The sequence below is a fragment of the Biomphalaria glabrata genome, chromosome 13 (assembly GCF_947242115.1).
Source record: "Biomphalaria glabrata chromosome 13, xgBioGlab47.1, whole genome shotgun sequence".
NCBI classification, from domain to species: domain Eukaryota; kingdom Metazoa; phylum Mollusca; class Gastropoda; family Planorbidae; genus Biomphalaria; species Biomphalaria glabrata.
This window is the reverse complement of record NC_074723.1, coordinates 28,583,800-28,598,553: the sequence shown is the minus strand read 5'-3', so window position 1 is coordinate 28,598,553 and position 14,754 is coordinate 28,583,800. Positions and strand designations below refer to the sequence as shown.

General features: G+C 32.0%; 1 protein-coding gene across 1 annotated transcript; it reads left to right on the top strand.

Annotated features, from left to right (window-relative positions):
* Positions 1-77: 77 nt before the first annotated feature.
* Positions 78-14,423, top strand: LOC106058310 (dnaJ homolog subfamily C member 11-like). The gene is made up of 17 exons (XM_013215703.2): positions 78-202; positions 970-1,099; positions 1,448-1,521; positions 2,432-2,533; positions 3,133-3,209; positions 4,216-4,390; positions 4,774-4,841; positions 5,482-5,546; positions 5,647-5,771; positions 6,164-6,246; positions 7,173-7,289; positions 7,673-7,828; positions 8,402-8,471; positions 9,155-9,264; positions 9,979-10,069; positions 10,412-10,541; positions 11,239-14,423. The coding sequence occupies exons 1-17, from the start codon at positions 128-130 to the stop codon at positions 11,307-11,309; spliced, it is 1,719 nt and encodes a 572-aa protein (XP_013071157.1). The 5' UTR covers positions 78-127; the 3' UTR covers positions 11,310-14,423.
* The last annotated feature ends 331 nt before the right edge of the window (positions 14,424-14,754 follow it).

Here is a 14,754-nt window from a genome sequence, read left to right as displayed (position 1 = left end):
TTAAAGAAATCTTAAAATATATATGGAAATGATAATGTTTTTGAGTATAAAGCCTTTCTTTATTGTTAAGTTCAAACTAAAAATTAATGCTCCCTCCAAGTGTCGTCACTTCCCCTACCAAGGCAACATGGCTGCGTCCTTGGAGGAAGACGATGAAATTTTGAAGAGTGATTATTATGCTCTTCTAAACGTCGACAAAAAAGTGCGTTGATTTGAATAATTTAAAAATGTATAAAATATTACATTCATATATTAAATTTATAAAAAACTGACGTTACTCTTTCACCAATTATCTAAACACCATAGCGAAATTGTGTATTTCAATCCATGAATTATCATGACATTTTTTATAAACATAACATTATTATTATGTAAATGATAGACACTATTTCATCACCATGGCGATTTCACTTTAAAAATTATGTAGACTAGATCTATCTAGATTAAGCTAAAGAAAGAGTTGATCCAAAGAATCATTTATTATGATCTAAATTTAGAATGCCTTCAGGATAGAAGACTTAAAACTTTTATTAAAAATAAAAGTAAAGAAAGTAGGCTTTAGTAGCAATCAATGAATCATACATAAAACACTAAACTCACTAAACCATAATCTTCAAATACAAAAACAAAATTTAATAAAATACCCAGAAAGACACAAAGATAAAGGCACATTCCTCATTCCATATGCTAGGACAAATTTGTACAAATGCTCCTTCTTTCCTAGCGCTATCAGAGCATGAAATGGGTAGCTTGAGATAGCCAGGAAAACCAGTGACTTGGCGGAGTTTAAGTCACTGGTTAATATGCATGAGACGTAGGACATAATCATCTTCTTTTTTGAAGTAACATCTGTATCATATATATAAGATTTCCATGATTGGTCTGTTCCTTTTTAGTTTTTCTTTTGCAGTAACTTTATATCTTTTAACTCCATTGAACAATGAAAAGTATTTCATTTACTTGACACAGGCTACAATAGAGGAGATAAATAATGCTTTTCGTCATCTGAGCAAAATCTACCACCCAGACAAACATGTTGATCCAATCAAGAAAAAAAAGGCTGAAGAAATATTTAATAAACTCAGAAAAGCTCATGATGGTAAAAAAGTATTTGAATTATATTATTTATGTATTCCATTATTAGAAAATAACTGAAAAGTTAATTTATTTAACTAAGCTACTAAAAAAAAATCTGAAATCTTTATTAGACTGAAGTACTAGTAGTTAAAAATAAAACAGATGTACACCAATTAGTATTGATGATTTTAAGACAATTAGTAGAGCATTATGTATGGGTCATTGAAATCTGGGGATTATTTGGTCTTCGCCATAGATATAAATTAGTTGTAGTAAGGGACATAACCGCACATTACAATAATGACTGTTTTTTCTAGATTTAAAGAACTCTTTGATAAATGTATGTTTTCTCCCCTTTTTTTGTTCACAGTTTTACGTGACAAGTCTCGACGCACAATTTATGATATGTATGGAGAGAAAGGCTTGGAAACTGGGGATATGGAGGTAAACTAAGTTGTTTGTTGACACTGTCATCATGGCTTCTCACAACATAAAGCAACACTATGGCACCCCTGTAATAATGCAGTGGGTACCGAGTCACATAGGTGAGACTGGCAACACTATTGCAGACTTCTTGGCCCACCAGTGAGGGCTAATTCCACCCACCAAACAGGCTGTAATTTTCTTCATGCTCTGGCTATAATTCAAAAAACAGAAATGGAAAAGTGGTTTGAGTGCTTGGACAAGTCCCAATAAAGCCAGTGGAGTCTGGGAGCGCATGAGGCGCCCTGACCGCACTTCCCTGTGGTGGAGGCTGTCCAGGCCTGACCAAGCTATTATAGCACAGTGCAGGACAGGCCACTGTCCTGTTTGCTCATATTTCTCACGGCTATGGAAAAATTTTGATTCATGATGCCCCCGCTGCAGGGAAGAAGAGGAAACCGTGCCTCATATTCTGTTTGACTGCCCCAGACTTGCAGATCCGGGAAACCAAAAATTCTTGACTTGTATGGTGACATGTATGCACTATGCAAGACAGCAGGGTTTTTGTCCAGGGCTTTTGCAAGAGAGGATTTGAGTCTCTCAAGCCATCACTCATGATGATGATGATGATGTAGTTTGTAAATGTAGAGAGATATCTAGTTTTGTTTTACAAGATAATAGTCATTTTAATGAATGGTAATAAAAATGTCAGTGAATCAGTGTGTAATACAATGAGACCTATTTTTCTAATTTAATTATAACATTAATGAAAAAAAAAGATCCAAATGAAAGAGAAGACGTTGAAACAGAAAGTTTGTTTTCATATTTCAATGTGATCATTGAAACTTCATTAGCTGAAACTAATATAAATAACTTAGTAAATTTTAGTTTAAAAAAAACATTTATAAATTTAATATGTTTCTTGGGTTAGATTATTGCTCGTACAAAAACCCCAGCAGAAATCATCGCAGAGTATGAGAGGATCCAGAAGGAAAGAGAAGAAAGAAGGTTGCAACAAAGGACCAATCCAAGGGTAAGCACTCAAGACAGAATGTCAGATTATCAGGGAATGGTTTCCTTCCCTTTTGTGTGAATGAAAATGTCATTAACAATGAATGTATTTATGTCATTCAAATTTAAGTCTGGATTTAAGTCATTCAAATTTAAGTCTGAAACACTTTTCCTACATAGTTCTTGATACAACAATGAAAATTAGCTTTCAAACTAAGAGAAATATCTTTATTTATTCCCATTCATTATTAAGATATTGCTTCGAAAGAAGAATTAAGAAAACAACTTTGTATCTATGTAATGAGGGAAGGATAATAAGTGTGCTGGGGAGAACAGGGGGCTGAGAAATTTAAATTCTTCTCAAGTGGTTTGTGGAATCTTTGTAGCAATCTGAGTTATCAGTAAAATAAAAATCTTTTAAAAAAAAAAAACATGAAAGACACATTTTAATTTTTTTCTTTAAATATACTGTCCAGTGTATGAATATCTTCTAAAAAAAGTTCTCATATCTTTGAAAAATAAATGTCTCCTAAAATCTTCATATTCTATTTCAATTATATGAAAGAAAAATGCTGCTAAGCTTATAAATCTTACATTAATTTTTTTTTTTTACTTGGCCAGGGCACCATCACTGTGGGCATAAATGCTTCAGACTTGTTTGATGCTGAATATGGCGATGATGAGCTCGCTGATTACCGGTAAGATACATAGAATTGGAGAATTAGAGCAATTTGTTTTCACATTAAGTCTACTTATTAGGAATAATATTTGATGGGATAATGAAGAGTGGGTTCCTTATGAAACATGATGTGAACATAGATTTATTGATATGGAAGTGTGGTAAAAAAAACAACTTTTTACAAGTGTTATTAAAATGTCTGTGCTTTGAAATTTTATTGTAACAAATTACAGTGTTGTGAAATATTTGCTTGATGACAATAGAAGCATTCAGTGATTTTGTTACATGTTAAAAAAAGTTTTCAATATATTTGGCCACATGTTTAAAACAGGTTTTATGCTTGAACTTTATTTTTATGTCGAAGGATTCAGGGTTCACACGAGTACTCCAATAATTGTCCTTTATCTGTGATGGACTAGGCAGTGATTTCCATAAACGGCAGCTCTCCCTGTACTTTTTGTTGTATAGGGGGGATTCGGGGCCAGTATCTTGATTGGGCCTCTCAATAAAGTATGTATTTAATGTCAGCATTCTCTGGTGATGCTCCACAAGTGCAAATCTCACACCCATTTTATGCTCCTTGAACATGTGTTGTCTCATTCTGTTGTGTTCAGTTCTGAGATGAAATGTTGGTCATGTCTTGACAGCTTGTAATAGGCATTGTCTTACTTGAAATTTTTTTTAGAGCTGGTCCTTTTCTCAATTATTCTACTCTATTTTTTATTTCATTTCGTTCTGGTAAAATGTTTAGTCATTTTTCAATCTTTGGCAAATATGTCTGCTTTTTTCATAGCCTTCCATTGAATTATTTATCTGAAACTTGTTCAAATTGACTTTATTCTTTTTTTGTCACAGTTCTTATGCTACCTCTTGAGTTCATTTTCTAATGTCCCATTATTATGCTGCCACTTTAATCCATTTTCTAATTGCCTATTCTTATGTCACATTACCACAATTTTCAAAAGAAACATTAGTAGATATTTTAAAACTTATAAAACTATTTATTGACTTTGTATTTATTTCAGACCAAGTCGATCAGTAGAGATAAGCTCCATGAGCATAGCTCAGTCAGTCGAATGCCCTCTGACATTGAAAGATACCATTGTTGTTGGGGGCAACCTGGATACTAGAAATGGGATTGGCCAGGGCATGTTCAGTGTCATGTGGCGAAGACTACTGTCCACCAAAGGATGGGCAGAGGTGAGCCAAAAAAAAAATCAAAACATTTTGAAATCTTCCAATATATTTGTATATTAAAAAAAAAACAATACATCCTTTTTGTTACTGTTTTGTGTTACACAGTTCTTAATTTAAATTTCTTATTTTATCAACTAAAGGAAACTAAAGAATCATAAAATGTATTACTTATTAATTAATGTTGCTTCAATTTTTGGTTGCAATAATTAAAGTCTCTGACTAGAAATTATGCTACTAAAATTTTTAACATCCAATATAATGGCTATTTTGCGCTAAATGGATTCTTATTTTGCTGTTAATGTTTTTGATGTTGGCATTTAAAAAATTATACAAAATGTTTATGGTTTGAGTTGAAAAAGTGCAAATATCAAAATCTTTCTTCTTAGCTTGACATCCATGTCGGCTCGGCAGCTGCTTTAGGAATCACAGGCTTTAGACAATTAACTCAGAGATGGTAGGTGAATGTTTTATTTAATACTTAAAACAAATTTCAACTCATACAAAGATGATTGATGAAAAAAATCTTTATTAGTTTTCAATAAAATTATTTTTTTTATTATTTTTTGTAATGTATACATTCTGCACTTAAAAATTAAATCCCCACATTGTTAAGTGATTTATGTGACAAAGGATAACTAAAAAAAATTAACAAATATGTTGGACATTTTTTTTTTATCTTTGAATTTCCAAAATAAATTCTCAAACAATAGAATGAAGCATTAGAATTGGAAGTTAAATTTGTTTAAAGCCCATTTTTGTTTTGTATCTTAATACAATACTACCTTCTGCCTTCATTTACAGTTGGTCTTTATATGTTTCTGGTTCATCATCCATCTTTCTCATCCTTTGACTTTGGGTTTCATATAACATTTATTTAAGGAATGATGGTTTTAAAGAGTGATACCAATATGTATCAGATAATACGTACAAATATATATATGAAGTAATGAAGAACAAACAAATATAGCTCAATACCAACTATTATGCTACAATTAGTAGTAAAAATAGTTGTGTTTTTTTTTATCCTGTTTATTCTAAAAAATGCTAAATTTGAAAGCAAAACCAATTTATTTCTGTTTTTACTTGTTCAATAGTTACCTAAGATGTTCTCTACGTTCAGAATTTTCACAGCATGGGTACCGTCCTTCTGCAGCTATGAGTAAGTTGTATACTTTACTTCTTCGTTGATAGTGATTAAAACATTAAAAGAAGTATTTAATGAAACCAAAAAATGCGTTTGCTAATTCTTTATGTCTCAGTGTTGGCCTACCAGTTTGATAGGAACTTACAAGGTCGGTTGACATACAATCTGGCTCGGCCATCATCAGTCACAACCAATATCATTTACAGTAATGAACAGAATAATTTATCTACTACACTACAAGTAAGATTAAAAACTTTTGGCTACCATAGCTTTTTCTCATCAAATTTTTTGTTTATTATATTTGGTATATTCATAATCCATAACTTGTACTGACTATTGAAAAAATGAAAACAATATAAGGTTAATAACAAGTAAGTTACTTATGTCATAAGTGAGTTAGTCCTAAATATGTATAGTTTTATAACAATGTTTTCATTATTTAAATATAAATTTACCTAAACTAGTTTGATATTTAGTACAAGTTAAATTCCTTTGAAACTGAACACTCTCTTTTCTTTTAAAACATTGTGTAAGTTTTTCATTTCAAAGCAGTGACTTTAATTAACACCTTTCAATTTCATTGGACAATGTTAATTTGATTATTTCTAATAACTTTATGTTCTAATTTTCAGCTTGGTATACGCAATAGTTTCTTCTCAATGGCTTACACTAAAAATCATCTAGATCAAAATGCCAAATACCGCGGGTCTTTCAGGTACATAAACAATAAGACCTTTTTTTTAGTAAATAGTGACTCAATATTTAGTAAGTGGACTTAAAATCATGATGTGAATGATACCATTGTTTAGCTTAATATTTATTGGACCATTTATTCAACTAAGAGGGACATTCATTTTTGGTTATCATTTGTGGTTTTGTCATCATAGGAAATAGGAATACTGTTATGTTATTAATTTGAATGCTAAGACAGAGAAATGTGGAGAACATCCTTGGGTCACAACACACTGTGCTACAAGGGAAAGTGTGTTGAGCCAAAACATTCTAATTCATGCTGGATATCTTTGTAGAGTGCGTTGTTGTTTTTTTTTGTCAGGGATTACGTTAAACTATCATCTTGCTAATGATGTTTCATAGCTGACAATGTGTTATGTGTATTAAAATATATTTTTAAAATTAGTATTGTAGGTCAAATTAAAGTTTCTCTTTGAGACCCAATAGTTTTTGGAACAATTTTATGTCAATTTCTTTAGTCAATGTTTAATGTGTGGTCTGCACAACATTGGCTGGCTGGTCGTGCAGTTTGCACGCTGGACTGTCGTTTGGACTTATCGATGGTCCCATCACCCGCCATCCTGCCAGAGGTTTGGACTTGGAAGTAAATTATCTTCAACTCTAAAGGAACATCTGAAACATGTCAAACATTTTACAATTGCTTGTATTTTATTTACTGTCTAGTCCCCATTAATCCTTGGTGAATGTAGGGCTGCTCTCAAATCCAGAATGGAAAAATCCCAAACTCATTGGGGACCCAATGTGAGACCCTCTGAAAACTTGAGTACTTGCTTCTCAGATACATGGATCATTTTTTTAAAATAAAAAATCTGTATTCTTTGTCTTCTTAGTTAATACTTGTAGACTCAATTTCATTGCAGTGTTTTATTTCTATCTCCTCTACAACAGAGTGGGTACACTTGGCACTATGGTGGAGGTTTCTATAGAAAAGAAAATCACAGATTTCAGTCATGTGGGTGGCACATTGCTAGTGGGTGTGCCACATGGGGTACATTTAAAGCTCAAGTAGGTAGATGTTTTGTTTTCTCAATGTAGCAGTTTGGATCAGCTAGATGTAATCTTAATTGATAGAGTTAATGTTAGTGTCTATTTTTTTTTGTTTTTCTTATTTGAAGAGTCATTAGTTACAAAAACTTTAAATGTCTTTCCTGTGACACTTTGTTTACAAATAAAATGTATTTGATTTACCAGTATTATGTGATCTGACAACAAAATAATTTTGTCTTGATTTTTAAATTATTTAATGTATTTCTGTCAATTTTTGCATACTTAAGTGAATAATTTGAACCCTACATTAGTTTTTCTTCCATTTTTTTTAAAAGGCAAATAATAATTATTATTTTCATTATTCTGCCTAAAAAAATGCAAATCCTTTTGTTTTATTTCAGAATGCTTCGGGGTCAGCAAACATTTTTTTTCCCGATCTATTTGTCAGATAATTTAAATCCATCAGCTATACTTTATGGAGCAGCCATTCCTATTATATCTTACTTTGTCATCAAGAATTTAATTATTAATCCAATTCTGAAGCAGCAAAAACAAAAGTAAGTTGGTCCTTGGTTTTATTTTCCAGTTATACCAGAATTCTGGGTTTATTTTAAAACCATTAGTGTGTTGTTGTATTTTTTTGAGTGCCTAGAGCATATGCAGCTACAACTATTTTACAATGAAACATTGATGTAATTTGATGCTAGTCCTTATTGAGTTAAGCATTTGAGAAAAACCTTTAAAAAATTACCTCCTCCTGTTACTGAAATGAAAACAGCACCTCTTTCAGACTTTGCGATCATTGGGGTATTTTATCTTAAGCTGACCTATTTCTATGGTCGCTGGTTAACAAGGGTCTCGTGTAGCCAGCACAATGACACTTACTTTTACAGCATATGTCAAATACCCATTAGAGTTTGATGCATTCAGGGGGTCTTTATATCTACGTGTTCAAAATGCTAGTCTTCACTGGGATTCAACTCAGGACCCCTCAGTAAGGATGCCAAGAGCTTTACCACTCATCCACCACTCCTTGTATGGAAATTTGTTGACTATATATCCATTGATTGGATGTCAAACTAACTCTTCATGCTGTTTTTGTTGATCCATTTCAATTTGTATTTCTTCAGAGAGTTAGAGAAACAGAAAGAGGATTATGCTGAAAGGTTAGCACAAAAAAGGGCTGAGGCTGAGAAAGCTGTAAGTTGGATGTACATTCACATTTGTTCTACATATAAGATTTTGTTTATAGCCAGGTTCATCAAAACTAGGTTTGAAATAATTTAAGTTCAAGATAATAAAAAAATATTTTCTAAAAAAAATAAAAATAAATGTATAATTAGAATCTAAAGCAAAATCCAGAGTTATTAAGTATCACAAAGGTATTCAACTGTAGAGGAAAAACTCATTGCTAACTTTTTAGTGTGTCAGGTAAACAGAGTTAAAAAAAAGTTAATAAGCTATGTTTTTAAAAGGCATATAATAGTTGGCAATATTGAAGTTCTTTGACATTGTTCAGTTTAACATCTTTGACATTGTTCAGTTCAACATCTTTGACATTGTTCAGTTCAACATCTTTGACATTGTTTAGTTCAACATCTTTGACATTGTTCAGTTCAACATCTTTGACATTGTTCAGTTTATCATGAAAGTCTCCATTTGAGAAAAAAAAAAGAATGCTACATGAACCTAAATAGAGCTTACAAATATACAAGAAACCAGTTACTGCTAAGTTTAAGTGAGACATTAAATTCTGAACAAGCAAGCATTAAATACTGAGCAATAATAAAGTGTCTTCTTGTTCTAAAATGTTCATAACACAAACAACTTAGTATGACGTAATGAACACATTGTTGGGGCTAATGACATATATTGACCACCAGGTGGAGCTAATGAAAGAGACCTATGAGAGATGTGTAGAATTGGAAGAGAAAAAATCTGGCCTTGTTATTGTCAAGTCTGTTTATGGCAAACTGCAGTCCATTGATGATAGGTAAGTATTAAAATCATACATTATTTAATTAGATTACACAAAACATTTTATATAAAGACTTTAGTGGGAAGTGTTTTCAAAACCATATTAATGCCAAAAATGTATAATTGTTTCAACTGTCTCCCCTAATTTACAGAAAGAACAATATAATTAAATTTGTTTTAATTTCCTATGTAGGAATACTGTTTTTTCAAATTCAAATACCTGAGGCTGAAAAAGAACACAAATAAATGGCCAGAAAAAAGAAATATTTAATAAACATAATTATTTTAGCTTGTAAAAATACAAGTTCTGCCAAATGAGTGGGCAGAAGCGATTCCTGGCAAATTGTCATGGTAAAAATGCCCAAGGTTTGGTTTTTTATCAAACTGTACCCCTCGCAGATATTAAATATGACAGGAAGACTATTCTTGATAGGCATTTGGCAAGTGTAAGGCTTCCCATCAAGGCCAACAGATGATAGCATATCGAAACATATAAAAGACGAGACAATTAGTCCACCCGTTAAGACTATTTTAGTTTTTGAAAATTTTTAAAGTAATGCTGATTGGATGGCCACTAAGACATTTTTGTGAATATTCACATTTTTCTTATACTAAATTCGATTCAAATTAAATGCAGATAGGGTTAGATATAATAAGTAATAAACGTTTTTTTTAGTATATATTCACAAGTTGATCAGTTCATCTCAGTTTTGTACTTGGTCTTTTTCAGTATTTTAGACAGTGCCTGTGTAGATGTTACTATACCAATACAAGCTCTGGTGAAAGACTCTAAACTCATTTTGCCAGAGACATCTTCAAAAGTAAGATACTTCTTATACATGAACAAAATTTAATGGTCATTGAGATTAATGGTGTCTACATCATAGGATCATCACAATTATTGTTATGTTACAAAGTCTCATGATATACTGAGTTTTTGGACTACCATTATTGGCACCAGTAGTCCCATTTCCTAATGAATAAACTCTTGATTTATCCTTAAATTTGACTTATTAACCCTAAAGCCCCTATGTAGCAGTATGAGACTGATAATTTCCAGGATTTCGAGGTGCCATGTTTCATTTATCACCAGTCAAGAGACAGTAAGATACTACCATGTTTTGAAAGCTATAACATGCATCAAATTTATTTCCTATCTACAGAGTGGTCTGCCAGGTTTCTATGATCCTTTCATTGGAGAAGAGAAGAAGCTGTACATCCGCTATTTGTTTCGGGGCCGTTTACATCAAGCATTCATTTCTGACACCGAGCCAATCAGACTGCCACAACAAAGTGAGTACTACTATGTAACTGTCTTTTGTTTGCTATTTCTTGAAGACAGAAACATTGATCAGGTCTGTTTTCTAAGTGTTAGTGATAGTAATACTTGGTGGTGTAAACGTTTCTTGAGAGGAATTGTTTTATTTTAAAAGTTTTTTGTTTACACCTTTTATATTTCAAAACCTTCAGACTAAATACCAGGCAAACAACATCACAATGTGATTGGAAGGGTAACACCTTAAGTAAAATCACTAAGTTTAGAAAGCCTTCAGGATAGAAGACTCAAAAGTAAAGTAGCAATTATACATAAAATACTGAACTATAATCTTCAAATACAGAAACAAAACTTAATAAAATACTCAGAAAGACACAAAGACAAAGGCACATTCCTCGTTCCATATGCTAGGACAAATTCCCTAGAGCTATTAGAGCATGGAATGGGTTCCCAGAGCTAGCCAGGAAAACCAATCACTAGATTGACCCAGGGACACACTTTTGTTTAAGTAATGTCTGTATTTTAATAAGATAAGATAAGAAAGGTATCCTGATGATGGGACATTACATTTTTATAATGGATTGGAATATCTAACCTATACAATTATTCTCTATCAAAATATAGATAGCTTATAGCCTGTTCATTTAAATTAAGTTTTCATTCCTTTCATTTCTACTATTTGTGAAACATGCTAGTGCTATTTTTGTTCAACAGAACACTTGATAGTGGAGGAAAGGTCAAGATCACCGCCAAGGCCTCCCCAGCCACCAGCTCAGGAATCATGACATTGACTGCCCACCAGTTTATCGTTTCCTTATGTGTGATTGGAGCCCCTCCCAAGTCTGCTTGCTGGTGAAGTGTGTCAGCACATCTACTCCTCCACATTTTTGTTCAACACTTTGTTCACTGCTTCAGGTTGTGTCTCAGCCATACTGATGATTTTTTTTTAGAATTTTATGTGGTTTTAAGTGAACAAAAAAAAAAGTTTCAGATAGGCAAAGAAAGGAATTGCGTTGAGAGAAATTAAGGTTTTATTAGTGGATAACAAGAACTTCATTTTGATACATATGATTAATACTAATCTTGTTTATAAATGCTAAATATAAAGATATACATCTCTGTGATTAATTATTGAAGAAACAAAAGGCTCTTGATTTAAATGGATCTGTTTTTTTTTTATATTGCAAACTGTGTATGGTTGATATACCATTGGTGTGATACGGTGTACCTTAGGTGTATAACAAGAATGCAATAAGTCGCCTTATGATGAGTTCACTAGCACTCTTGTTGTTGCATTCCTATGTTGTTGAAACACAAGAAATAAAGGATAATTATATCCTCAACATAAAACCAGAGATTGTTTTATTTTTAATTACATTTTTATTAAAAGTCTAGACTTGATCTGGGTTTTTTGTCTCACTACAAGTGAAGCTACTGATATTTCATCATGTGATCAATCTTCTTATGTGCTCTTGCACTGGAGAATTAAGAATTTTTTTATAGCGTAAATGTGTCTGAATTGTAAAGTTACTATTTTAGTTGCTGACAGAAATTAAGTTCTAAAGTTGTAATTAAATATTGGACACAGTTCTTAAACATTTGGATTTGTAGGTAAACATCTCAAAAATTTATAGTGTATACGTTTGGTTTGTGTGGGACTTATTCGGTCTGGATAAGTTTCTTAGAAAGATTCTTGAACTTCTGGTTTCATTATTGTCATTAAGCAAATTTGTACAAACTCTTTTTAAAAAAAAAAACATATTTATTAACATCCTGTTTTGGTAGTTTCATATTCTTCATTTCAATAAGGATTAAGCTAAGGATGTCTGCTGCATGCAATCTGCCAAGATATTTGATGTGGCCCTGTTCAACTTGATCTTTGTTACTGTCATTTTTTTCTTCTCCCCCTTTGTGGACAGATAATGCTTGAACATGTAGCTACATTGATGTAGAAAATCTATCAATAAAATATTAACAGTTTGTTTCGCAAACTATTGCTCAAGTTTTTAGATGCATTATTACATGCAGATGTTTGCTCACATTGATTTCTTTAGAGAACATCCTTGAACTTGGTAGCCTCCTTATTGTAGTAATTTGAACTAATAATCACCAAATGGTTTTATTAAAAAAAAAATGTTGTACTAGAAAGTAGAGTACATCGTAACAAAAAAAAATACATTCATGTCTCCTTCTCATGTTATTTTTATTTGTTTACATTTTATATCCAACTTGGCAAATAGGAAGCTTGAACTCCATAGAGTACATGTGAAAATGGTAGTTAAGGACATTGAAATATTAAATTTAACACCCCTTGTTTCAAAGTTATTGTTACATGTTGAGCATCGGTTTTGCAATCAGTCATGACTGTAGAAAGATCAAACCACTAAATGTCTTAACTAGGAAGAAAAAAGAAAAGATTTTGTTTCGGTTTGGATCAAACTTAGCATGTACTTATTTCTCTTTATAGACCTGTCTTTAAAGTCAGCGATAAGTTGAAGAGAAAAAAAAAACAACTTATACTCTCACTCTGAACATTTATTTGTAATCTGTTTTAAACCATTTATGAATGATGAGATGAACAGTTTTGGAAAACATACAAGGAAACATGAATGATATTCATGATAGACACATATCACAAGGATTGTTTGTGAACTATACAGCTCCTATAGTTTCATTGGTTAGTAATAATACAGCACTTGATTTACTGTCACAGGGGATGTGTTTTATCTAATTATGATTTAAGGACACAACTGTTTAACTCATCACTATGCAGACTATATGTGTTTACAACTGCAGACAATAATGTTTATCCCTGGAGAACATAGACTGTGGATTGTGTGTTTCCTCAACTAACATTGCTATGTACTCTGATGTGGGCTAGGAAATGTGCCCACTCCTGATTTGAAGACAATTGTTGTAAGCTGAATTAACTCTTTCTCTCCTAATTGACGACACCAACGTTGATTTGACCTCATTAAATTAAAATAATGTTTATTTTTATAAATTTTATTTTGTGTTATATAAAAAGAGCATGCATTTCCCTTTAATTCTATACCAACTAAAACATTTTCTGATAACAAACAACAAAGTTATTGAAGCTTAATCATAACAAGGGTAGTGAAATTGTAATGAGCAAAATAAAGAATTCCATCGAAGTGTGGAAAAATAATTACGGAGAGAAAGAGTTAATTAGTCATATTTCAGTTTTAAAAACTAAATCTTGACAAATTTAACATTTTAAAACCTCTGGAGATTCAATTCATAAAGAAGAGATGGTTAAAGCTTAAGTTTATGAGGTAGTCAATGGCAACTACCTGTACTTTCAGATGCTCAGTAGAGCTGAGAGGTAATACACTCTATCCCCAGCTTTTCAATTTTAAACAATGGTAGAAAAAATATTGTTATGTCATATATGAGTAAAACATCTTTCTGTAGAGCAGTTAAAGAAACATCCAGTCAATATAAAGCAATGAGTTTGTTTCTGTGGCTAACATTTCACCTAGTTAGAATTTGGCTAACAAATGATGGTTATTGTACTAGTTGAGAGTTCAGAGACGTCACCTGGGATTGAACTCCAGATCTTTGGGTTCAGCAGCCAAACACTTAACTACCAATACTCACCCACCACCCCTAGTACAAGTAAAATTTTACATCACTGTCACATGTTTGAACACAGGAATACAAGTGAAAGCGAAACATAATGAAACAAACACATAAGGAACTTTAGTACCCAGTACTTTGATTGTTTTTGAGAAATCACTTGATTTTTATGGTTAAAGGACATTGGGGCATTTATTTTTGAGTTAGCTTTCTAACCATTCTGTTGTCCTTAGCAATTTTGTCTAATTAACATACTTTGCGTATTTACATTATCTGAAAAATAATAATAATAATGCTGAGGACTGTCTTTGCACTTTTTATTTACTTCGTCATCTATGTGTCTGTGAAGTCCTTTCTTGTATTTTGTTTTTGTACTTTAATTTCTTTTCTGCCAACAAGAACATCAGACAGACTTATTTAAAGCCTATTGTGTGTTGTTTGTCCTTTATGTTTGTAGCTGATACATGTCCTTTGTTGTTACTTTGGTCTAACAGAACTTCCTATATGTATGTTTATTGATTTTTCTATACAGTTGTTTACCCCTGTAGCAGCTAATCTTTGTAGTTTTAAGTTAAGCAAATTTTCAATGGCTTGCCTGCCAGAAGTTTCCTGTACACAAATGAAACATTA

Coding starts and splice junctions, on each gene's coding strand:
- LOC106058310 (XM_013215703.2), top strand. CDS start 128: ATGGCTGCGTCCTTGGAGGAAGACGATGAAATTTTGAAGAGTGATTAT. Junction 3,210..4,215: donor GATGAGCTCGCTGATTACCG/GTAAGATACATA, acceptor TATTTATTTCAG/ACCAAGTCGATCAGTAGAGA. Junction 7,829..8,401: donor CTGAAGCAGCAAAAACAAAA/GTAAGTTGGTCC, acceptor GTATTTCTTCAG/AGAGTTAGAGAAACAGAAAG.